We start from the raw sequence: 25,534 nt of genomic DNA on the forward strand, positions 1-25,534 counted from the left end.
GCGTTCCTTGGACTAGGATACTGCATGACTATGGTAAACGCCTTCCCTTTCTGTCACCCCAACAGTCCCTCCCGGGTGACTCATTTTCTAAATAAGCTACTTGTGGTTTGGGTTTGACATCACATGTGGAAGAATGAGTAACATTTTAGGAGTCAGAATGATATTTGATCAGAATAAGACACACGGTGCATGTTACTCCTAAGGGAGTTTTAAGCCAAGGGGTCAACACTGGTAATTTGTCCCCCAAGCTCTCATCCAGCCAAGTCTGTGTACACCGTATTATGTGATCACACTATGAAAATTTGAGAAAATGATTTCTTATAGACCATGCAAGATGAAATAAAATACAGCAAAGTGATGAGGGGCATGTGTTCTACTGTCCTGTGGCTTGGCTTGCTCACTGTAGTGTGCATTCGCATGTGTGTGAACACACGTGGAAGTCTGAGGTTGACTCTAGATGTCTTCCTTGATTGCTCACCACCTTTTAGTTTGAGACCGGGTCTCTGGCTGAATGTAGAACTCACTGTCTAAGCTAGTAGGTTGCTCCAGAGACTCCCTGTCTGTGCCTCCCACACACTAGGATTACAGACAGGCTCCCATACCCACCTGGCTGTTTTCTCGGTGAGTCTGAGGATCCAAACGTTGGTCTTCATACTTGTGCAGCAGGTACTTTACCTGAGGAACCATATTCTGACCCCCAATTATTTGGGTTTAAATCTTACTTGTACAACTTGACCAACTGGATAACCTTAAACAAGTAATTGGGTTTTTCTTCAATTTCTTCATGTGTAAAATTATAATAGTACTTATCCCATAGGAGATCAATAAGTTGTTTTAAGTGCTTAGAATTATGCTTAGTAAGCTCTGGATATGTTAGTAAACATGTCTTTGACTCCATCACAATGTCTACCCATAGGGTAAATGCTCAATCTATGTCACTAAAGAAGCATGTTGTGTTGCGGTGTATTTGGAACCAGAGGGAGAGAAGCATGGATAAGTGGAAGATTCTTGTCAGTAAAGAGCTTCAGAACAGGCTACCTCAAAATATGCCACGTTGGGCACGCTGATTATTTTGAGCCAAAGGCAGTGGGCATTGAGAGGTACAGGGGGAGTTCTCTGCTCTCCCTTTGTGCCTGAAACAGGACCTAAAACTCTCATGAAGAAGATGTTCCCTCATCAACCTATACAATAAGAACATTTTTACTACCAGAGACTAGAGATTAACATGGAAATGCGTTTATACAAACAAAATCTTAAGATTTGTGACCTTCTCCTTCACCATTTCCCCATGTGCATCCTAATTCCTTTCCCACAGTTCACTAGCTTTACACCAGCCCCCTTTGTAGTGTCACATCCTCAAGTTGTCATTCTTCGAATCTTCACTTTCCTTATAAAGACACACAAGTAGGTATCAAAACAGAATGCATATGCAGGCCTGGGCAGGCAGAGGTATAGTGTTTGCCTAGCATGAGTGAGACTCTGAGACCCTGGGTTCCAACCTCAGCAGAAAGAGAGGGGAGGAAGATTGACTGATTCTCCCTACTGCCCTTCGTTTAGCTCTCTGTAGGTGTGTGTACTGTGCAAGGAAGGATGGAGTGACATCACTCATCAGGTGCCATTCCATGGGAGATTGTGGAGATCCTACTTCTCCTCTTCCCTGTCTCAGTCCTTAGACCCTAAAAACACAGCATGAATGTGGCTCAGAAAAGAGACCTGGTACCAGAGAAATTCATTCTCTGCCCTCCTGGAATCCCTGCTCATGACCATGGGCAGAGACAGAAATTGGTGTCAGACAGTGACATTTCAAGGGGTGTTGAGTTGTTGAGTTTGTATCACATATCTATCACACGCAGGGAATTACATAGCTAAGATGTTTACACACTGACTGTTTTTCCTCAAACATATGCAAATGTGGAACTTATCCTCAGAGAACCATGAAGAAGTTGTTGGAGTAAAATCCCTCAGAGCCCACCCAGCCGAAGGACTTTAAGATGCCTGAGCTACGACAGCTGTGGGACCAAATCATCAGAGCAGGTTGCTTCTGTTTTGTTGGCTGTACCTTGTGGACTTTAGCTGAGAATCTTGATGAAAGATGGGAAGATGGGTTTAACTTGGTTGATATACAGGCAGGGGTGTTGTGAATATTGGAGTCTGTGAATTGAATCAAATGGGTAGAAATGCCAAGCTGTTGGCAGTCAAACAATTCTAGAAGAGACGGATCCACTGGGGAGCTTGTCGGGGGCGTCAGGATATGATATTCAAGGTACAGACACATTCTTAACACAGACGTGCGCACCTGCCATCACATGCACACACACGGCATCGGCAACTTTTACCCTCCTGGACTTTTAACTACCTAGTCACAAACGCAACTGCATGCCCACGTATGCGCTCATCCTAGATGGGGGAACCTCAGGGCTGAATCAAATGCTGGTTAAAGCTGCTGCTTTTATTACACCAAGGTCTTGACATTCATAAGGTGAGGAACACAAAGGTTGGTGGACTGCTGTTATAGCGGCATGCATTCTCCTCTACAGTACAGCTCTGAAAGGTAAAGGTAACTGCTGCTCACACAACAGAACTGCTCTCCAGAGGGGAGAGAGGAGACACTGCGAGGCCTTGTTCTCTTGTTTCAACAGACACAAGGAACTTCACCTCCACAGCAGTCTAGGGGAGTGCAGGGTCAGGCGAGTGTGCTTTCAACAGGGACCACAGTAGATCCAGCTTTGGGAGAAGTTCCTAAAACTTAGAGCCAACAGTACTTGTAAGGTAAGGACATACTTCCCACAGGTGGCACTGACTACTAGGACATGCTGAGCTCTGTTTCCGAGCTGGGCTAAGCTGCCAGGAGTCCTACGTTACAGAGATCCTGGCTTCACAGGGAAGAGTAAGACACGATGGCTCTGTCACAATAAGGCCACTAAATTCACAGCAATGATGACTTCAGAATAAAGCTAACGACTACAGGGAAACAGCCCTTTCCTCTCCTGTCAGGCCTTTCTCAGGGTAGGTACCTACCCTGAGACTATCACATGGTCATTTCTGGGCTGCACAAATTACTGAGCACAAAGGAACAGAGGAAGGGGCCACACATGTCAAGTCATGGGACATCGCCACCAAACATGGCAGACTGCTGTTGGTGAATGTCTTAGATGCCTTTCCTGGTTGGGCCGGATGCCCTCGTGTATCTGAAGAGCTAATCTGAAAAGAGGCTGGCAAAGGACTTCCTCAAGCTCCGGATGGTCTCCGCTTTGGCTTCATCTTCATTGGCTGAAGACCGGAAGAAGGAGGACTCAGAGAAGCTGAACGCATTTGTCAGGGACTGCGACTTGCTTGAAGATAAAAACCAGAGAGAAGGTGAGGAGGGTGTTCCTAGTGAGGCAGTGAAGGGCTGTGACATGAGGGTATTACAACAAGTACTCCCCATCCCCTCCCCAGGGAGAACAGGGTAGCAGGAGATGGTGGGGAGGGCTGCACTAGGCACTGGGAAGTCCTTCACTACTTCCTCCTTCCTCACCTTCAGTGTGGATGAAACAGGAAGGGGTGGGAGCAGTGTAGGGATCAGAGAGAAGGGCAAGAGAGAGGGGGAAAGAGGATGAATGGGTAATTCAAAGGCTGTGTCTTTTGTTTGAGGTTAAAAGTCCCCAGCTCCTAAGTACAGATCTGGGTATCTCACACCTTTTTCCTGTGATGAAACAGACACCAGCACTGTGGACTCCTGACCTCTCTTTTTATCTACTGCCAAGATGGACTCAACTTCAGAGTCTTGGTTCTGTCACAAAGTCATGTCTGGCTTTCGGCAAGCCATGTGTCACTCTGGCCCTGGACTTTTCATGAGTGGCATGAAGATTTTCATAAAATGACCTCTGGGTCCTCTTGGTTCCTTCTGTTTCTCTCTTATTTCAAAGGAACCTTCAGCTTGATCCCCAAAGTCTAATGCCTCCATTTCCCTGGTCTTGCATTCTTTTTTTTTTTTTTTTTTAAAGATAGAATCTTATGTTGCTCAGGCTGACCTGAAACTCCCTGTGTAGTTGATGGAAACCCTTGGGTGCTTCCTACAATGCTTGATGATAGGCATGTACCATGACACCTTGTTTTATTCAGTGCTGGGGCTTAAACCCAGGACTCTGACATCTCTAGCTTCTTGTCCCTGTTTTTAATGTGATCACAGTCAACTCTATAGTCTTTCTCAGAGGAACCTTAATATGAGGTTTGTGGAGTTCAGGGTACATAAGAGTAAAAGAGACACTTTATCAGATTGTTAAGCAATATTATAATGAAAGAAACCCAACCACCACACATACACACAGACACACAGACACACAGACACACACACACACACACACACACACACACACACACACACACACACACACACAGACACACACACTTTAGGAACTTATTTTTCCAAAGCAAGTGATTCAAAAACAAAACCTGTGAAGGCTGGGCTGGGGGAAAGTCAACACCACAATGAAACATGAGGTTTGGCTTCCCTGGTGGTCTAGCTTGTCTCTTGACTCCCACTGGGTCTTTCTGGCTCTAGGACTCCTCTGGGGACCTCCATCCCTCTCTTGAATGCTGGGTGCATCCAAGAAAAATCACACCTGTGTGTCATTCTCTCCTCCCACAGGGGCTGTGGACAGACGTCCTGCCTTTCATTAGGACTGGTGACAAGCCCTAGCATGCTGGCCTCTTGGGAATACCTCTGCACTCACAAGCAGAGGGCACCCGGTACAGCTCATCAGCAGAGGCTGGCTCTGTTCATCAGCTTCAGCCCAGAGGCAATGACAATCCAAAGATTTGCTTTGATTCTGGGGCCAGAGCAGGTATGGTGATCCCAATCAGCAAGCAGAAACTGTTGAACTGAGGAGGTGACACAGCAAGTTGGATGTAAGCAGTGCTAGTGGCTCGCTCTGAAGAGTAAGAATAACCATGTCTCGTCCATCGTGTGTGACTAGAAGACCTGGAGAAGTGACCATCTGGACACCCAAGCCCAACCCTGACTCTGCCACTGATTTAGATGGGTGGCTCTGAGCAAAGTCTTCTTTGTGCACAACTTGAGGGTGCTCACCAAGGCTCTGGAAGTCCATGGCCTCTCTCTTGCTCCCTGAAGATTCACTATTGTACATCACTTTAAAGCAGTGGTTCCCAGCCTTCCTAATGCTGTGACCCTTTAATACAGTTCCTCATGCTGTGGTGACCCCCAACCATACCATTAATTTTCTTGCTACTTCATAATTGTAATTTTGCTACTGTTATGAATCCTAAAATCTGTGTCCTTCTGGTGGTCTTAGGTGAACTCCATGAAAGGGTCATTGAAGGGGTCAAGCCCCACAGATTAATAATCCCTGCTTTAGACCTATGAGCAGGGTGGGTCACCCCCATGTTCCTGGAGCTGCTGCTATCTATGCCAAGAGTGGTGACAGAGTCTCACAGGGATACTAAAACCAGCATGTGTGGCCCTGAGGAGTTGGGGCCACCCTCCCAGGACAGAACTCCTGCTTCCTAAGGGCTCCCTACAGTTCTCGGTGTAGCACCGCACTGTGGAGAGGCCTCTGGGTAGAACAGTGAGAATGAGGGTGCCTGGGAGGACGGATCACTTTTAAACTTCCACTAGGTGCCACCTTTGTTACCCACACTTGCCCAGACAGAGCTGAAAGTAAAAACTGAGATGGAGTTAACTACTGCCCCCCCCCTTTCCTCTGGGCAGCTGATTACATACTCTTGGATCAGAAAGAAGAAAGACTTGAAGGCTTTTTTGTTTTTGTTTGTTTATAAGTTTAGGAGACATGCATATGGAAAAAAGGAGTGGGAGCCCCAAGTTTGTTCAAAGCTAGACAGAAAGGATCAGTAACCGCTGAAATTCCTCATGAAGAAAGCCCTGGATGTAAGCATCCATCTTAGCCTGAGGCAAAATTTAATTTCCCCTCCCAAGTCAATCTAGTCATTCTTCTCACACACACCAGAAAACAAACACACACCCACAAATCATCGCCACCACCATCAATCCCCCAAATCCTCATACATCTGTGGCAACCTGAAGGTGGTTCTACTGCAGGTCAGAGGCCCACAGCCCATGAGGGGGGACAGGAGAGGGGGAAGGAACTGCTGGGTTATCTTACTTGAGCTGTGGGTGAGGCTGGGGCTTCTGTGCTGGAGCAGCCTGAGGTGCCTGGGCCTCTGCCAGGGAGTTGCTGCTGGAGGATGCATCACCGTGGGTGGTGGTGGGGCCGCCCGGCCTCTGAGGAGCCGAGGAAGAAGAGGAGGAAGAGGAGGAGGAAGAGGAAGAAGATGGCAGTGATGGTCCCGAGGGGAGCCGGCGTGGAGGCAGCACCTTGCCTGGGGGCTGCATTCCTTGGGGTTGCCCAGGGCCCCCTAGGTTCAGTACAAGAAAAACTTCATAATTTAACCATATCAAAGGGTTCCTTTAGTAGAATCTATGTCTCAAATGGTGTGGCTAGATCATTGTTAAAAGGATATTTGATATTGTAACGTAGCTACCCAAGGCTCTGGAGGGCTGTGAAGGGAGTCCTTAGACAAGACATCCTCACTGTCTGTACCTCCTCAGAGACTCAGCAACTTAGTCACAGTGGAAGTCAGAAGGGCAGGCATGAGGGCAGAGGAGTGGGAAGCCCCACAGAGATAAGCTCCCTCACAGAAGGTCTCCAGACCAAGGGCCTCTGCTCTGTTTCCCAGACGTACTCAGAAGAGGCCACCCTGCTCTGAGGCCTCCTAAGGACCCCAGATTCCACATACACAATGCAGGAGAGGTCAGGGGACAAACAGGAGACTAGGAATCAGAACACCTCAGAAACATGAGTAACACCTCCCTCAGCAAGACACCAAGCTTCTAGGGACCACAAACCACCTAAAAGTCCTACCATTGTGTTTTAAAGATAGCAGTTGTTCCAAAGATGATAACAGATGAAAAAGTTGTTCAGAAAGGATTCTGGGCTTTCAGATCACCAGTGCCTGACACTGTTTCCATGGCTCTGCCCTTCATCCTGCTCCAAGCCTGCAGGTGCCTTATTGCCACAGCCATCCCCACCTGGGCTTCACTGGAGGGTTAACTCCCACGACCGGGATCAGCCCTTTCTTCCCAGGCACTCTTTGCCTGAGTGCCATCCTCAGGGGCCCGGGCATGACAAACCACTCAGGTGTGTGGGGAAATTCTCCAGACATCCAAATCTTAGTCTCCCCCAGGGATGCTGTGAGCACCATCTGGCAAACAGCCCCTTAATAACCACACACCTTTCACCCAATATGAGACACAGAGCCATCAGATAGATGGCCTGTTGAGACAAAAAGCCCTCCTTTGTCTGGGGGGCGGGGGTGGTGAAGGACAGAAAGTGTGGTATCAGTTCATATTTTTCAGAAGGGGATTCTGCTCATCTCTGAAGTCAAAAAGACCCCATGGATACACACTGACTGGTGGGAATGACTCCAATTGATATGGAAATTGATATGGAAAATCCAGTTTCTCACCTCAATCCCAGAGTTTAAGCTCATGGGCCTGCTGCAGCCAAGACTGGTTCTGTTAGGTTGGTAGACAGCAGAGCACCCCTATGTCCTCTGCAGAGGCAGAAGTGTGTCTATGCTACACCCGGGGTTACCAGCTCACTTCCCCTCTATGTGGCATGAGCTCCCCTTTATCATCAGTCACCAATTAATAGTAAGTTACACTACACAGAACTAAAGTACATATGTAAAATATGTGGAATTCTACGTATTTAAGGAGTTCAAAGCCAAATCGGCTAACCAGCTTCTGCCTCCTGAAGCCTGACACCAAGACTATTACTTCGTTAGTATTACCACTGGGTCGTTTCTGGTCAAGTAATTCAGGTTGATAGCTCAGCCTCCTGTATCACAAACCTGAGTGCTTTCCCACCTGTACAGAGGTAATCGAACAGCCAGAAACTTTACAACTTAACACTGAAGACAGATATAACTTTTCCTTTATTGCACATTGAGCTGTACAAGAGAATCACAAAAGGGAGGTGCTTTGTCACATCTCCAGCATGGCTGAGGGGCTCCCAGCCGGGTCAGTACAAAAGAGGGGGACAACACTGGAAAAGAAATGGGAACGAAACACCTGAACAGAAACCCTACACTGTGACAAAAGTGTCCCCCAGGCCACAGAGTTGTCCCTTAGCATGCTGCCTGAGGGCACGTGATAGTCAGGTGCTGCTATCTGCTTTCGTGTGGCAGTGGGAGCTGTAATCAGCTTCTAACCCCCACCTGAGAGGCCTTGGCTGACACCACCCTGTAGCCTGACTGAATTCAAATGGCAACTTTATATTAGTGGCTCACAAATGTCACATGAAAAGCACCTGGATGTAACACACTGATAACATGCAGAGAAGCAATACCACCATCAGCTCACCACTTGAACAAAAAATTAAAAAACAAACAAACAAACAAAAATGTATTCCTCCATCCTGGGAAATTCCTGTATTCTCTTCTAACATTTCTTTAGACCAGGAGGTGTTTAAGGTCCTGGAAGTGCATATGCAAATGTGTGCATATTTACAACTGACTGAATACCATTTTCAGCTAAGGGAAGGGTCACAGATGACGGCACTTATACTGTATGTCTTTCTCTAGACTGTCAGAATTTTCCAGAAACCAAAGAGAAACCACGGCATGTGCCCCTTGACTCAATGACATCTAACCAATACTGCTCACTCCTCAGACCTGGTAGTCCAGAACCCAGCCATGTCACCTCAAAGGTGGGGAATGTAACAGTAGAGCCAGAAGCATTTCTTCTAAAAGACAGACTGATGACGTGAGCTTCTGTACGGGCTGGGGACTAGAGAAGGTGACTCGGAACCATTCCCAGCCTTGCCCACAGATGGCAAGATGAGGTACTGACTCTCAAGTTCTGGCTTAATTAACAACTAGGTCATCTGCCCAGGGCTCCTTGTCACAAGGAAGGACAAACAAACTGGCAATGGTTCTCCAAGGCCTCGTGCCTCAGTCCAACACGCCACCTACATCTCGAGCAGGTTTTTTTTTTTTTTTCCAGAAAGCTCCCTGGTTTGGGGTCTCCAAAGAGGTTGAAGGCTGAGAACTAAGGTGGTCAGACCCAGAGCTATACAGGCAGAATAGCCCCTCAGGTGGCAGGAGACATATAGATTTGATCTGGTCTCGTGCTAGGAAGCCTGGGGAATGGTCACCTTCTTCTCAGACTATTGAGATCGGGCACTCCCTGTGTTCTCTGTCCAACACTGCTGGAGAATCAGCTCTGTCTATAAGTCAAGCTTTGAGGAATACACGGCAGCCTAGTTCCACAGAAGCACACACAGCCAACTTAGAAACAGCAACAAAGAAACAACTGCAGGCACTGAGATCAACATAGGAAAACACGAGATCACTTAGATATTGCACATCGGCGGCCCCTTTTTTTTTTAAATCTTGTAGCTAATTAATAGTAAAAACGAAGGGTACACGGGGTATAAATTACAGAACACATTCCTGAAAGCAGCTGGTTCTTTGTATTTCGTCACTAAAAACACAAGAGCTCGACAGGCACTGCCAGCTTATTCACACACACTCGAACTGCACCAGACTGTAGCGAATAGAGAAAGAGATGGATGCCTTCAAGTTCACTGGGTGGAACTATGAAAAGTAGACCTTGGAAATCTCTTAGAAGTGCTATCTATTTACCCTAGTCATGCAGGGAGGAAGTTAAACACAGTTCAATGAAGACCCAAGCACTCGTGGAGGTAAGTGCGAGAAGGTAAGGCTGAGCCTGAAGGAAGAGGAGAGAAGCTGGGCCCTCTTTGTAGTGGCTGTTTCTCCCATCCACCCCAGGGCTAGGACCTCACCTCTCATAATGTAATGCTTTAAAAACACGATCAAACCACCCAGAAAACAGTTGCACTGGACTTAAGAGAGGCACGATTCTTTTGTACACTGTTAACAAACAGCCCTGGAACCACACATTATACAGAAGAACATAGAAGCATTACAAGCACAAACAGGGACAGGTAAACAACCAGACAGGGGGCTGACACTGCATAGGAGAAACAGTCCAGTCAGCACTGAGAGGACACAGCAGTGTACCGCGGAGCATCTGCCGCTCCCCTCCCCGCCTTCCTTTCTTTTCTCTTCTTTTTATTTTTGGCTTAAGTTTTCTGTTTTGAAAATTAACTACTGATCGCTTTAAGAAGCTTGGACTTGTTTTGGACCTACTGCAATGCCATTACAGTCGAGAATATACTGTAAACAACCTTGGGGAGGTGGCCGCTGAGGAGGGGTCTTGCTGGAGTCCGGTTCCTTAAGTGTTCCACTCTGGAAGACAAAAATAACAACAACAAAAAAATACCACAAGAGATAAAACCAAAGCTCCAAGCAAACGCCAGAGACAAGTGCAGTGGAAGGCCATGCTAGGGTCCCAGGGCCTGCTCAGGAAATCCTGATGTGCAGACCACCAAGGACCCCCAGCCTCTGGTCTGTTGCTGGTCTTAAGTTGGCAGTGTGGGTCTTGGAATTACTGATGGACACCACAGCCTCCTCATGCCCCTTCCATTTTGCTCACGGTAGACTTACTCTATCTGGAACTTTAAGTCTGTGCTTGGTCGTCACCCCTCACCCTGACATCCAGGTTCTATTTGTACTTACTCTGTTCCCAGCTTCTGAAAGGAGAGCAACTGGGCTGCCCATGGCTCTCAGGGAGGGGTGGTTATGAGGTCTGGGTAGGGTGGGGTAGATGTGTGAGCTTGTGTGTGCCTGTAGGGTGGGTTCAGTTCAGGAGCTAGTGGGGGTCTGATCTACTCTTTGGGCTGGGCTGTGCCGCCTGAAAGAGAGGGACCTGAATGAGGGTAAGGTGCTGATACTGGTAAAGTGCTCAAGGCCAAGTTGTTTTGCTGTCTCAGAACGCAGAATTATAGTCTGCCTGACGGCATGGCTCCACTCCTACGCTTCCTCTCCTCCCAGCTGGGATTCTGATTATGTCCTGACAGGATCAAAGACGCATGTGACTTCGTTTGTCTCACATTTGTGTTTCAGGCAGTTCATGTTAGGGGTTTGTCTTCAGTGTGCCGGAAACATTCTCTAAAGCCAAAGTGTGCCAAGTGGGCCGATGGTGATGTCAGAGTGTGCCTCACAAGCTGGGCTGCAAAGTGGGCTAAATGTGCCTTCAGTCGGCCTCCCATTTCCCTCTCAGTGCCCTCTGCCCTCAGGAGAAGGCCCCAAGCCCTATTCCCACCTCAGTGCCATCTCCTCCCTGCCCCCCACTGCCCCTGTGGCTGAGGCTGGCCATGTCTCTCCTCCCTGCCCCCCACTGCCCCTGTGGCTGAGGCTGGCCATGTCTCTCCTCCTGCTCCCTAGGGCCACCTTTAGCTCAAATACCCTTGAAGTAGAAGTGTTCTCTTCCCAGTGCTCAGCCATTCAATGATGACATGACTCTAACTGTATAGAAGTTTATACAGTACCAGGCCTGGCCTTTGCAGTATCCTTAGTACCCCACAGCAGGGAAGCCCATCTTACCTGTCAGCCACCTTCAACAACAAAACATCCCTTTCTTCCAAGACTCTAACTGGTTCCAGAAGACCTGCTCTGAGTTCTGACACTGAGATACACACTTAAGCATTAAGCCAGTTGGTGGCCACCTACGCCACTCATGCATCAGGGCCCCTCAGTTCCTCTCTCCTGGCGTCATCTTCTAATTATCATATTTGTTTGAGCATTTATCAGTTTTTGCTTAAACTAGTTTCCAAATCCTCCCGACTCATCTCTCCAATCTTTGTTCCCCATGGCCACTGTTACCCTCTTAAAACTTCTCCCTAGACATGCCACTCAATTCTCTGGAAATTTCCTGAGTGTTTACTGTGTCCCACATGAATGGGCCTTTATGTGACCTGTCCTTTACACCTCACAATGCTGTATGTAGTAGATGCTGTTATACCAAGATTCCCAGTTGCTTCAGCACTGTGGAACTAACCTTTCTAGCCTTCAGTTCCCCACATGTCCTAAAAGAACGCATGCCTTCTGGTTACAACCTTATTGATAGTCTCTTTCCTAGGTCATGTGAAGCATCTAGATTGGTGCTTGCCAGTGCTCTCCCTCAGGCCTCACAGAAGTCACCCACCATTCAGGCTGACCCTGGCTCTCCTCAGTCACAGAAATACACATGTGAGACATTCAAGGATAAAATGAGCCCCAAAGTGCCCTTCCCAAGGCTTTGGGGAGAGAGGCCAGAGCCTGGGAATGTGCCTTGGCTACCCTTGATGGCGCCTGAAGAGTTTCTCCTGTCCCTGGTTCCACTGAGGCTGGGGATGGAAGACTTCTCAGAGGCTGAGGGAAGCCAGGAGGAGAGTCCCCTAGGACTGTCCCTTGCCAGGCTGAGACACTCTGGCTCCTCCCACAAGCCTGCTGTCTGCTAGGGGCTGAGGGCTTATTCCCTGTGGGGTTTGGCTACCACGGGATCTGTCTCCAGTCACCAAGAGCCTCCTGGGATGCTGAATTCCACAGAAGTCTGGCCACTCTGGCGTCACTGCCAAAATTTGGCGTATAGCCAGCCCAAGGCAGGACCTCGTGGTCAGCCTGAGTAGCAGAGTTTCTCTCAGGAAGCTGGTTGACTCAAACAGGTAAGAATGTTTAGTCCAGCTCCCGTGGCCAGCTGCACACACGCAGGGAGAAGGAAAAGAGCCTTTTAACTGCCTATGACGAAGCCCCGTGAAACCCTGAGCTTATGGAAAGACTGCAAGTGGCTGTCAGCCTGATACCACTGCCTAAACTAATGTGGCTGAAGGTGCATTTGTGTCTTAATGGGGGAGGGGAGCCCTCCCTTCTTGCTTGGTCAGGCCTCCTTAGAAAGTAGTCACCACACTGGGCACCTCTTTGGAGGGGTCCATTGGTAGGGTCTGTGAAGAGCTAGGGGTTGAGAGACTGGAAACACTTTCTTTATGAGATTTGACAAGTTACATCTCTGCATCTTGGCTTCCCCAAATGGTCAGACTACAAGGATTAAACGATGATGTGACCCTGGCAGCACCAGAGTTAGTGTCAATCGTGTCAGTGGTAGCCTAGGTAACAGTGACTGTCCCACTGTGAGAACTCTTCAACTAGCACCTAGAAAAACTCTGGCCAGAGATACTATAGGGGATGCAAGTTGCCACAGGCAGATGAGTTCTGCTGGCTCCTTCGACTCTAGGCTTCCACTAATTCTTTGTGCATTTTTGAGTTCTTTGGATGACCGAGGTAACAGAGAGCAGTGCAGTCTTGAGGCAAGAAAAGCCCCAGGCTGCTGGGCCTGAACAGAGATATCCTGCAGGCATAGGGTTTGAGGGACTCCTCGGTGAGAGCAAGCTGCCACCCATAGAGGTTTGGTAGGCTAATTAATATCCTGCTCTGCTGGGTCTGTGGGGCTTTAGCAATCAAAGGGGCCAGGGGGCAGAAGAGATGAATGTCCCATGAAGCAGCTGGTGAAGTGACAGGTCAAGCAACTGGCTATCAATGGAGGAGAGCAAGTTTCCTCAACGGCACCACGAGTGCCCAGGTTTCCCTTTCTTTCCTTCCCCCTCACAGGCACATCAAAAAGCCCCGGTACAAGGTATTACACAGACCCTTCTGAGCTGGGGGTCAGACCATCCAGCTCTCCTTAGCAGCCAGGTGACTCTGGGTAGGTCATCTTCATTGTCTTTCCTGATATGTTAACGCATAAAGAATTACAACTTCCTTATCTCACATAAGAGTTTTGAGGCTTAAAAACATCAAATGAGCTTTATAAACTATAAAGTCCTAGCCAGTGAATAATATAAGGCAACGCCATTGTTTTTGTTTAAATAAGAGTAAATCTACAGTGTGAGAACTACATGTATCAATGGAAAAGATACTGCTAACCAGTTTCCTGTCATCTTGTGCACACAGTGGGTAGTTCTTGTGTGGGGGATTTGGGGTTGGGTTAGACCATGCCTTCTCTCTGTACATCACTGCCTTAGTTTGGGCAAGATCCACTCAATTACAAATCACTGGCCTGAGGGAGAAATGTAGCCCATGAGGATCTATGGGGGTTTTGCTGAAGGTACATCTAATTTCCCATCCTGTGGCTTTTGTTAGACAGACTGGCAGAGGAGCTCCTATCTAAGTGAGGCCCCAACAGGATGGAAAGCTGAGGAAGGAAAGACATTGAGTGACTCAACTTTTGAGAATTGTTGGCTTAACACCAGCTGCCCCCACCAGGAGGAAGGCCTGTGCTTGCTCAGCATATCTGAGACAGGAAATTGGGAAAGGGTCCCAGGGTCTGGCCCCAGGAAAGGGGCCAGGCCAAGCTCCTTGCTGGCCACGCCACAGAACTATTCTGATCAGCTCCCCCAGGCCTTGCTTCCCCGGTCCAGTACTCCAGGGAGAATGAAGCAGCAGGAAGGAATGTGGTCAGGAGGTTGTAGAGCAAAGGGGACAGTATGTTTTCAGCACCTTGAGACCTCTCAGTTGCCACTGCCCCTTTCCTTCCACTGCAAGGGTATAAAAGGTATCCAGGAATGAGATGATGCCCCCTTCCTTCCCAGGGGAATTACTCTGTGGGCAAAGACCACTGCCTGGATAGTGGCCCTCCCATAACCTGAGGACACCAGAAATGGTCCGTGGGGGCCACAAGTCCTATGGGGGCTCTGAGGATCAGGTCACCCTAGGTCAGAATGTCAGTTTTGAGTGATTAAAGATGTCCATGAAAGTAAAGACAGTCCCAAAATAACCGGTTTCTCTTAATAGTTTGTTAAGGGATCTAGTCACTGGTGGCTTTATCTGAACCTGCCCCCAATCTCCTGGAGTTCTCAGCTTCTACTCACTGGGGAACACGTTCTCTCAAGCCGGGCCTGCTGTGGGAAGCAGGAAGGCCTTGGTTTGTCCTAACTTTACCTCTTAGAACAAGTGAAACAGTCCTGATATGGGATTGGAGGGATGGTTGTGCCTCTCCCTAATCGTCCAGCCCTGGAGGCTGTTCTCAGAGTGAAGAGATCCCTTCTCATCTTGGTCTCCTTGTACAAGTTCACAGAAAAATTTATTTATCTTATCTTACATGTATGAGTGTTTGCCTACATGTATGTATGGGTGCTGTGTGCATGCTTGGGGCCCACAGAAGTTAGAGAAAAGTATCTTTAATCTTTGCAGATAGCTGTGAGCTAGGAACTGGAGGGGGTCCTCTGCAAGAGCAGCCAGTGCTCCTAAGCACTGAGCCATTGCTCCAACACCCCCCACCCCAGTCCTTTTATTCTAAATTTTTCCCACTACCTCTCCCAGGTCTGGTGGTTACATGCAGCCTGGAGTGTAGCACTCTAGTTCTGGAAGGTTCTGAGAGCTACTTGCCTCATCAGCCCCCACCCATCCTGTCACCACCTCCCCACCCAGTAAGTAGCTTATCCTGCTGAAATCTGAACATTAATGTGACAGTCACATGGTCCTGAGCAGCAGTTGCTGCTCTCAGTATCGGCGAGTTGATTCCTTAATACAAGGTCAAAGCCTGTCTTCCCGCAGATTTGCCTCTGGGACCATTTCTAATCCGTGACAGCATCAGAAAGCTAAAGACATTGAGTCATAGCCTTCTGGAAACAGCTGGTAGTCAACTGAAGCTCCTTTAGCTTATGTTGTTTGGTCTGAGACAGAGGTCCATGTATACTAAGCTAACATCAAATCTGCTGTATGGTGAAGGATGACCCAGAGCTTTTGATTCGTATACCTCCACCGTAAGAAGGCTGAGATTACAGGCGAGCCACCACACCTGGCTTATGCCTATGCTGGGGACTGATCCCAAGGCATGCACGCTTGAGTCATGGTATACAAGTACTCTGCCAGCTGAACTACTACCTCTGCTGCCACGGCTCTCTTACTTTTGTCCATAAAGTAGGTGAGCCCCAAGCCCCAAGATCCTATCCTGGCCTCTCTTCTCAGCTGGAATCCATTCTGTCATACTACCATCCTTGGACTAGAAGCAACATTCAGTGTGTTTTCTGATCAGTTCAGGTAGTGAGAGAGAGAGAGAGAGAGAGAGAGAGAGAGAGAGAGAGAGAGAGAGCTTCATTTTATCCCAGATGCACATCAATGCAGGTCAATGCTTCCCAAGGCCTGGTCTTAAACTTGGTCTCTATGGACCTCATCCACAAGCCAAACAGGGAGCTGGCAAAATATATAACAATGGGGTGCCAGAGAAAGACCAGGCCCAGACTCACTGAATCAGCACCTGAAATCTGAAATTCTGGCCACCTGAAGGTCTCTCCCTTCTTTCTGGGAGTCGAAGAAGCAGCTCTCAGCTCTCCGCAGCCCCAGCTTCAGGCCTGTCTCAGATCCTGGTGATTCATCTCACACTTCTCAGGGGTTTCTCAATTGTCAAGCTGTTCTTGACATATTCAGTGGCCCTGGGTACTAGATTTTTCCTAAGCCCTAGAGATGAAGCAGTAAGCAAGTTTCTACCCTAAATGACAGAATATGTTTGGGGGATGGGACAGCAGGGGTACCAGGAAAAAGGCTTAAGTATGAACCACAGAGGCTCTGCAATCATTGGCCACAAGGTGTCACTGCCACCCTGAGAACAGCATACCACTGTAGAGGTTTCATTGCATGGGACAGCCTGGAGGTTAATATTCCAGCCAGGCTGAGACCTAGTCATTGACAGCCAAATGGAGCTTTGTTGTTGGCCGCTTGCTCTGCTTTTGGTGATGTGGTCAATGCCTCCCTGACTCTTGGGAGGATGCACAGCGGTTATCGAACTTATGTTTTCCAAGTCACAAGTCTATTTTACTGGGCAAAGAGCAAATCATGGAGCTATGTGACTCAAGCTGTAAGTTCTTTCTCATTCAGCCTGTGGTTGCATGGTCACAAATGAAGCTAACAAGAGTGGCTTGGGTGAGGAGTGGCATACATGACACATGCAGGGGCTTGGCAGGAGATGTGACATGTAGGCTGGGACCCAGGCAATGATTCTTGATTGATTGCTCTTCTGTTTGCATGCTACCAAGGGTCCCTTAGGATCCTGACATTAACCCCAAATAGGATGAGAGGGCCATCAAAGGTGCTGATTACAAATGGGGACACATCATTAGTCATATTCTGTGTCACCTACAGGGGCAGAGGTAGCATAAGAAAAGCAGGTTAGGTTAGGAATTCAGTAACAGGTAGTTATAAATGACAAAGGTAAACTCTTCCTAAATGCAGAGGTATTAAAATTAGATTTATATTTGTTAGTGTAGGTTACCTTTTCTACAGACAACAGAGTGCAACTTGGGCAAACTGCTCTCAACCACCTTTTTTAGAGCACCTGTGATGTCCAGTCATGGGCTGCATAACAATATTTAGGTCAATGATTGGCCACATATATGCTGGTGGGCTCATGAAATCACATCGCCTAGTGATGGCCTCTTAGTTTGTATAGGCCTGCACTGTACTGATGAAGTCACATAAGGTCCCACCTGTAGAGCCCTGTGTGACTGTAGTCAATGGCTGCTAGATTCTGGATGCTTTCTAAGATGAAATGATGAGCAGATTCCTGTTTACAAAGAGCTTGCATCCTGGCAGGAGTGAAGAACAAAAAAAGAGGGAAGAACAATCTTGCCTGATAGAAAGTGGAAAACCACAACTCCAGGAGGAGAGGCAGCAGCTGCTGAGCAGGTGGCATCTTTGGATGATTGAAGAATATTAGTTATACTGTGGTGAAAGTTTCTTTACCAAAACAGTGAGCCGTGCCAAAAACAAAAGAGGGAAATCATTTTATGGAGAGGCTACAAGAGAGGCATAGGCCATTGAGATCGGCATTGCTACGACACGGGACACAAAATGTAAGAGGGCACATGGGCGAAAGGTAAGTGAGAACCTATGTAAACAGCCTGGGGAAATTTAGGCAAAGGGTGTTGGTGGAAAAGCAAGAACTGTGCGATTCACAGTGCACCCCTTAGACCACATGTATCAGTCTGCCATCTAGGGTGGGAGGGATGTGTGGGTAGCTCAATCAGATCAGTTAGGCTTAGGTAATGAAGTCCCAGCCATGACTCTGAACAGTGATGCTCAGGTGACCTTTCTGATTGGTGATATCCCTGAGATATTACCAATGGATACAGGGAAAGAGATAGACTCCAAGGGCAACAGAAGCTTGCTTTTAGACCTTCACAGATTCTTCACTATGCATTTTCCTGTGGCTTGGTTTTGATCAGAATTGTTTTCCACTGCAGTGACTGTGAGTATAATTTTCAGTGAGTTCCCTGATGCCTGCAGAGCTCTATTAGAATTCCAGAACTCTCAGTTGATGCCAGAAGGGAAGATGGTCTTGCTGAGTACTGTCCTCTATTAAAGTTAACTAGGCCTTGGTGAGACATTATGCAGGACTATGCCCTCAGACTTTGTGGTCTGGCTAACTGCAGGTGACCCTGGTATAGGATGGGATCCAGAAATCACCCATTTAACTCCATTTTACAAGTGAGGAAACAGTCTGGAGAGGCTGGGAGGGAGGGTGTGTCATAACAGGGGAGGGAATCACCCCAGAGTATCCTGGTTTCCAGTGTGGTCTGCTGAGATGCTTACACTGAAAATATTTATTGTTTGTTTTTAAAGGGGGGAATATTATGGTTTGGGTATGATTTGGGTGTTGTCCCCTTAGGGTTCCTGTGCTGAAATTAAGTCTGCAATGTGTTTAACTGGTTATCATTAACTATTTACGGAGGCATTCTAGGATCTGGAAGGAATACTGGGACACAAACATCTTGATTTCATTACATTTACAAAATTATAAAATTTAACCACTAAGTAATTTGCCAGAGCCAGATGTCAGAAAAAGGGAAATGCTCAGCAGGAGTAATAGATGGTGTGACACTGCACAATGCCACCCTCAGCTTGGCCATCCCAGAGAGTGAGAGCCAACCTCTGTCACCCAGAAGTTCCCATTTTCTGTACAATCAATGAGGATGGAAATATTCTACTCCTTCCCCCCAAATTATTTATGTCTCACTGTAGAGATCTGGTTGGTCTGGCATTCAATTTATAGACTAGCAGAGATCTGCCTGCCTCTGCCTCTCCATTGCTGTGATTAAAGGCATATGCTACTGGGCCTGGCTCCAGAGAAAATTTTAGAGCACAAAAGATACTTAGATTGGATTGCCCACAAGTGAGGAATAAACAGACCCAGAAAGGGGTTTAACTTATCAACTGCCACATTGTTTCAATTTAATCAATTTTGGTGAAAAGTTTGGTGAAAATATTTATTGTACATCATGTTTCTACCTACCTTAAAAGGTATATGTACTACTGACTAAAAATAACAAATCTCTTGGCAATTCAGGTTCATTCCCCTGAATATCAATGTTTCTATCTACAATTCTGCAATGCTCAAGTGTTTAGGGTAATTAGCCTCTACCCTAAATAACCCAGCCTGATTTTCCCTGCCAGGTATAAACTTTCAGCCCTTTATTCGTTCTCACTGAGGGATTTCTAGAAGGCTGCTGGCTTGCTCGTGAGTGCAGTGCAGTCTTGGATGGTACTCGCTCATCTCCACACAACATGCCGATGCTTCTCCAAGCCTCAGACTGTAGGATCCAAATCCAGACTGTACTTCTTGCCTATGTTATCCTTCCCGGGTGCTTCATGTTGTTCTGTCTTATTTTAGGGCTTTTTCTTCTTCTGTTCATTCTCATAAAACTCTAGGGATATAGGCCATGGTTACCTTCTCTTAACTATTGCTATGAACCTTGTCCAAGGTCATAAAGCCAACAGATTCAGGTTTACAATTCACACTTGATGTTCATTTCAAACTGGACGCTCTACACTAGTCTATTTCTATTTCTATCCCTATAACTCTTTCAAGTTAGATTTTGAAGGATAAGTTTCTAAGAGAATTCTAACAAAAATGGCAATGCCTACGCTTCATTAAAGGAAAGTGATTCCTCACAAAGCTACACAGGTGCTTACGGAAGAAGTTTGCTGAGACTCAGTTCTTTGATTCACTGTTAACATTCTTACTACCCTACTATATAAAAGCTTAGTGGAGAGAATCATGGAGATATTGATGGAAAATGAGATATCTCCCTCATGGACTCAGAACTTCAAGTCTGAGGTCTTATCTATCCTTTGGATTGTTACAGAGCTCCTAGGCCTAATGTTCTACAGAGGTTTGTGTAGATTTTCCTGTAAAGCTGTACCTGACTGATGGGAGTCATGTATCACACCAACTGAGAACAGTCAACTTCTCTCCCACAGGAACAAAAAGCGATTTCTACTTTGAATTTTACCTGTCAGTCTCCCCCCACAACAGGGGACTGACTTTTCCCTTCTTCTTCTCAGAAAAATTCTACCCCACACCTGGATGTCCCACAGAGATCCCCTAGTTCAAAACAAGACACCCTGAGTCATAGGAGAAATGGGATGTAGCTCCCTGGAGTCTTTGAGTTCAGGGTGAAGATCTACTACCCTGTGTCTGCATGGTTCTGAAGCTAATAGTGCAGATTGCTGAAGGGCGGGGGAGAGGGGCTTTAAAGGGAATACTTGAAGATAACCCAGAGGGGATGGAACCAGAGAGAAGGAAGAAATAGAACTGTGGATCCCAGCACGTATCTGACCTCTGCTTCCTCCTACAGCCACAGTGTCTGGAGCAGAGGTTCATGACTGCTGGGTCTCTTTGCAGTTCCTTACCTGTGGCTGTTGGGTGGTTAAAGGTCTCTGTGGAGACAGGGCAGGAGTCCTGGACAATAGCTGGTTCATCTTGCTGATGACTAGATCAGTGATGAGTTGTCTGTCCTCCACTTGGTGTTCCCCAATCAATGGCATGCTGCAGTCCATGACCTAGTGGAAGATGTGACCCAGGTGAGGAAGAAGTCTAGAAATATAAAGGCCCTTAGCAGTACGGGAACAAGTACATTTTAAGTCAGCAAAGTGTATTGGTTAGCTAGAATGGTGTTCCTCAGCAGAGACAGGAACCGTTTGTTTCTGCTGCAAACATCTGCCATGACCATTTTCCTTTCTCTCCTCCTGGACCAGGGTTCTGAGATGCTAACTACTGGGAGTAAGAAGAAGAAGAAAATCAAGGAGAGGGTATGGCCTGGGGCTGAAATCTCACAGGGAGAGGAGCAGGAAGGGAATGCCATAAGAGCAGGTAGTTTTCATCCTTTGATATTTCAGTCTGTCTCCAAACACGCTCTGCTCATTAACCGGCCTGACTCCTGTCCTTGCTCCTGACCAGTACAGTTTCTCTGCTTGCCAATCATCTTGATTCTTCCTGTATCTGGGGCAATGTGTCCTTTAGGAAATGTCCACTTTAGGAGACTCAAAGACTCTGGGGTCCAACTCTCATTTGCAGAGGATAAACAGGCTTACCAGAGAGGGTGAGGGTGATATGGTTATTGAGAAAGCTCCACGCTAAGCAGGCCATGGAGTGAATTTTGAATCTAAAGCCCACTTTGGCCTCCTGATCCTGGTATTCTGAAACACCAATTCCTTTAGAGCAAGGAAGACTGAGCTCAGTGAGGTAGCAGAGTGCTGTTCATACTGCCATAACTTTCTCTTTAACAGGAGAAAAGAAAGTTAGCCAAGCTTGCTTAGGGGATCAGGCAGAGTACAGTATCTCCAAGACTAAGAGATGTTAAAAAGAACCACCTGCATCCAGGTGCCCAAGTTGACACTGATTCACCCTGTGGCCATAAGCACACATTCACAGTAGAGAGGGTCCATTTCCTCACTTACTAAAGTGATTAGGTTGGACTGAACAATTCTCAAAGATGGCTTTCTCAGAATAAACAAATGATGCAGTCACTACGATGTACCTATAAAAGGGTAGGCTGGGACCAGGACCTAAGTGTGCGATCTGTTGCTCATTGTGTGGTTTGGCCCACAGTTCTCTACTTGGAGAGGAAGCTTGCTATGCAGATCTGCCATCTTGGACCTTCATAGAGGACTTCAAACATAGTATGGGATGGTCACACAATGTTTGAACCAAGATTCTGCTCTCAGCCTGGGTGTTCCTACATATTGATCTGTTCTTTGGGACAGAGTTACCTCAAAAATGTAGTCTTTGCCATCTTTGCCATGCACGGCTTTGACTGCACAGATGTCCAGGCCACCAAACATTTCAGAGCAGGCATCTACCCAGAGCTTGTACCTGGAGGGGATAGGAAGGTGTCCTGAGTCTAAGACATTAAGCTCCCATCAAACCTACACTTTTGGTAAATTCTTTTGGTCCAACCTTTCCCATCTCTCACCTCCATTCATCTTCCCCTTCCTCTATTCCACCAAGTCTGGTCCCTATTTATGTTGCCTCCCCTGAACCTATCAGTATTTCTTTATTTTTATTTTTTGAGACAGGGTTTCTCTGTGTAGCACTGGCTTTCCTGGAACTCAGTTTGTAGACCAGGCTGGCCTCGAACTCAGAAATCCACCTGCCTCTGCCTCCCAAGTGCTGAGATTAAAGGCGTGCATCACCACCGCCTGGCCTTTATAAATAAATCTTTTATTTATATGAGTATACTGTAGCTGTCTTCAGACAGACCAGAAGAGAGCATCAGATCCCATCACAGATGGTTGGGAGCCACCATGTGGTTGCTGGGAATTGAACTTAGGACCTCTGGAAGAGCAGTCAGTGCTCTTAACCGCGGAGCCATCTCTCCAGCTCCTATCAGTATTTCTAAGCCCAGACTTAGACCTCACCTTGTCTAGAAGGCCTTCCAGCCCTTGCTATTATTTCTTTATGGGAGCTTCCATGGTACATAACCTTTATCTCTATAACAGCATTTGATTTGGCCCTGTCTGATCTGGTTTACTGGCTGTCAGAACATCTGTGTTTTATTTTTCTTGTCTACACAGAGCCTCCCTCGCTTCAGATGTTGCTTATTTCTAATACGTCTTTACCAGCAGAGGCCTTCCTACATGAAAGGATGGAAGATCTCTTACTCACCGGTCCGACATGGCAATTTGCTCCAGCATCGCCGAGCCAGTGTTTGTCTTCCAGTTCCCTGAGATGGATGTCCTCCTAAAACAAGCCCCCACCAGGAAAGCACAGGCTGTGAGCCACACCAGAAAAGTACAGGAATTCCAGAACTGCAGATCACCAGATCACCCCTGCATCCCCTACCAGAATTCCTCTGAGAAGCCAATGGGTCTATTTGTTGGGCCTACAGTCACCTATGATGCCTGTGATTCTCTCAACAAAGGCCTATCTCAGATAGCTCCAGCTCCATGGAGCCTGTCCCAATTTATTCAACCAAAGGGGCTCTTGCTCTATTTTAAACCCCTACAAAACTACCTATACCTTACTGGGAATCCTCGATCTACTTTTTCCTTAGCTATTTGAGCTGAGTTGAAAGCCAAAACTTGCCCGCAACTATGTCAAAGTCTTGGGGTACTCTGCCTTATACAGCTAGTAGCCTGTCTACAATTTGGACTGACTCGGAACACTTCATGAATAGAATCCCACTAGGTCTCGTGAGTATCTTCCACAATCTTTACCTGGACATTCCTTTAATGGTTACCCTCTGAGGGTCTCTAGAACAGTAGCAGTTTGACCCGAATGAGTCAGTTTCCCCTTTGGGCTTCTTTAGCTATCAAATAACTGGCATACCAAGAACCAACTTTTGCTATGTTGTGCTTCACCCATGAAGTGGTTCTATCCGACCACTTCACAGTTTAAATAGAACCAACTAGGCCTGGCTGCGTAGGAGGTGGGTGACCAGATTTCTGGATCTGGATTTGCCCTTGACTGGCTGGGTGACCTACAGGTCACACTACCTCTCTGACGCTGTCTTGTCTATGAACACAGGGTTGTCAGGAGGACCAACTGGACAGGCTTAGGTAAAGAGAGCTATTTCTATTGCTTAAGTTATCAGCCTTCAGTTGATAACCCAATCAGGGGGAGGACAGAAATCCCCTTTTACTATGGACACTCAGAGCCAGTGTCTTTGGCACTCAGCACTATGTGGAGGGTGCTGGTGCCAGCTTCCAGGTATTTCCTCCCTGATGAACTAACTCCAGACACTAAAAATCCCACAAGCACAGGCAGTTTTTCAGAGCTTTACGGCGATGCAGAGTGAACTAATGGAATGACAATAACCCTCACACTTGAACAGCGTGAAATGCTTTCCGAAGTGCATCTCACTAACCCCACCCAGCCTCTAGGACTGAAGGTAGAATGTTGTCCAGCTTTACAGATAAGGAGAATAAGACTCAGAAGACTATGTCTGTGACTGCATATTTAGTCAAAACAGATATGAGATTTTTAAAAGTCTAGGAATTTTGGTTCCTAGCTAGTGATAGGAACCAAGTTGGTTCAGTGTGCTATCCTTTCCTATATCCACTACCCAGATCAGAAATGAGTCAATATTCTCTAAAGCTAAATTATACTATGGATCAATAGCACTTAACAGATATCTACAGAATAGTCCATCAGCAGATAAGTCCGACCCTCAGAGCCCATGAAACCTCTCAAATAAAGCCCACAGAGGCCACTAAAGCAATCCTTAACAGAAACAAACAAAAATGAAAGAATTCCTTATTTCTTATCAGACTAAAGTGGAATAAAACTAAAAATCAAAAGCAAGAGAAATCAACCATTACATGGCAAATGAACAATGCACTTCGGAATGAATATTGGCTCACTGAAGCAATCATAGAAGAAACTTAAGACTTCCTAGAATCAAACGAAAATGAGAGCACAGCTGCTAAAAGCTCAGAGAGACACAGCTAAGATAGCTGAGAGTAATGCATGGAGCTAAAGTCCTGATGTTACAAACAAACAGACAAAAAACCATTAGCTAGGTCTCAAGTAAATAGCCTAATTCTGGGAAGAATAAAGATTAGGATAGAAATTTAAAAAATAGAGACTAAAAGAATAGTACATAGAACCATAAATTTAAAACTCGCCTTTTTGAAAAACACTAAGCAGAAGAAATAGATGACCTCAAACAACAAAAGTAGAGATGAAAAGGTAGTCGTGACAAGAGGCTCTAACGATAGCCAGGAACCATTAGAGAATATTTTGAAATCTTTACTCTAAAAAGCTAAAAATCTAGAAAAACGAACAAATTTCTAAATGAACATATGGCCAGCTAAAATTAAATAAAAAGATATAAATATTGTAAACAGACTCATAACAAGCAACATGATTGAAGCAGTAATTAAGTATAATTAGAAAGAAAAACAAGGACCAGATGGAGTCACTGGTGAATTCTATAAAGATTTTAAGAAAGACCTGAAATCAATACTTGCAAAACTCACAAAAATGGGAAGGAAAGGGTTGCTAAAAATTTTCTCTATTATACAAAACTAGATAGCCATACCAGGTAAGAACACAAAAAAGGGAAAACTTTAGACCTATTTCACTGATAGATATTAGATGCAAAAATTCTCAACAAAATACTTATAAACTAAATTCAAGAATACATTAAGAGGGGCTGGCAAGATGGCTTAGCTGACAAAAGTGCCTGCCATGAAGACTAATGTCCTGAGTTTGAGTCCTAGGTCCCATAATGGAAAGAGCCAACTCCCATGAGTTGTTCTCTGACCTCTGTGCCTACACTGTGGCATGCACACACATACATATACTCAGTTGTGCTACTGCACACACATGTTCACA

At 46.5% G+C, this 25,534-nt stretch overlaps 1 protein-coding gene across 1 annotated transcript in view; it reads right to left on the minus strand.

The window, feature by feature from the left end:
- Positions 1-2,431: 2,431 nt before the first annotated feature.
- Syn2 (synapsin II) overlaps positions 2,432-25,534 on the minus strand; it is a 151,606-nt gene continuing 128,503 nt past the window's right edge. Inside the window, exons 8-13 of the mRNA XM_021164513.2 lie at positions 22,862-22,936; positions 21,967-22,069; positions 20,608-20,757; positions 10,233-10,293; positions 6,123-6,375; positions 2,432-3,332 (exon numbers count right to left, since the gene is read on the minus strand). Of these exons, the coding sequence (XP_021020172.1) occupies positions 3,197-3,332; positions 6,123-6,375; positions 10,233-10,293; positions 20,608-20,757; positions 21,967-22,069; positions 22,862-22,936 (778 nt within the window). The 3' untranslated portion in view covers positions 2,432-3,196. The remainder of the gene's footprint in view (positions 3,333-6,122; positions 6,376-10,232; positions 10,294-20,607; positions 20,758-21,966; positions 22,070-22,861; positions 22,937-25,534) is intronic.

This window comes from Mus caroli, unplaced genomic scaffold (assembly GCF_978045245.1).
Source record: "Mus caroli unplaced genomic scaffold, Mus_caroli_1 scaffold_7, whole genome shotgun sequence".
Classification (NCBI taxonomy): domain Eukaryota; kingdom Metazoa; phylum Chordata; class Mammalia; order Rodentia; family Muridae; genus Mus; species Mus caroli.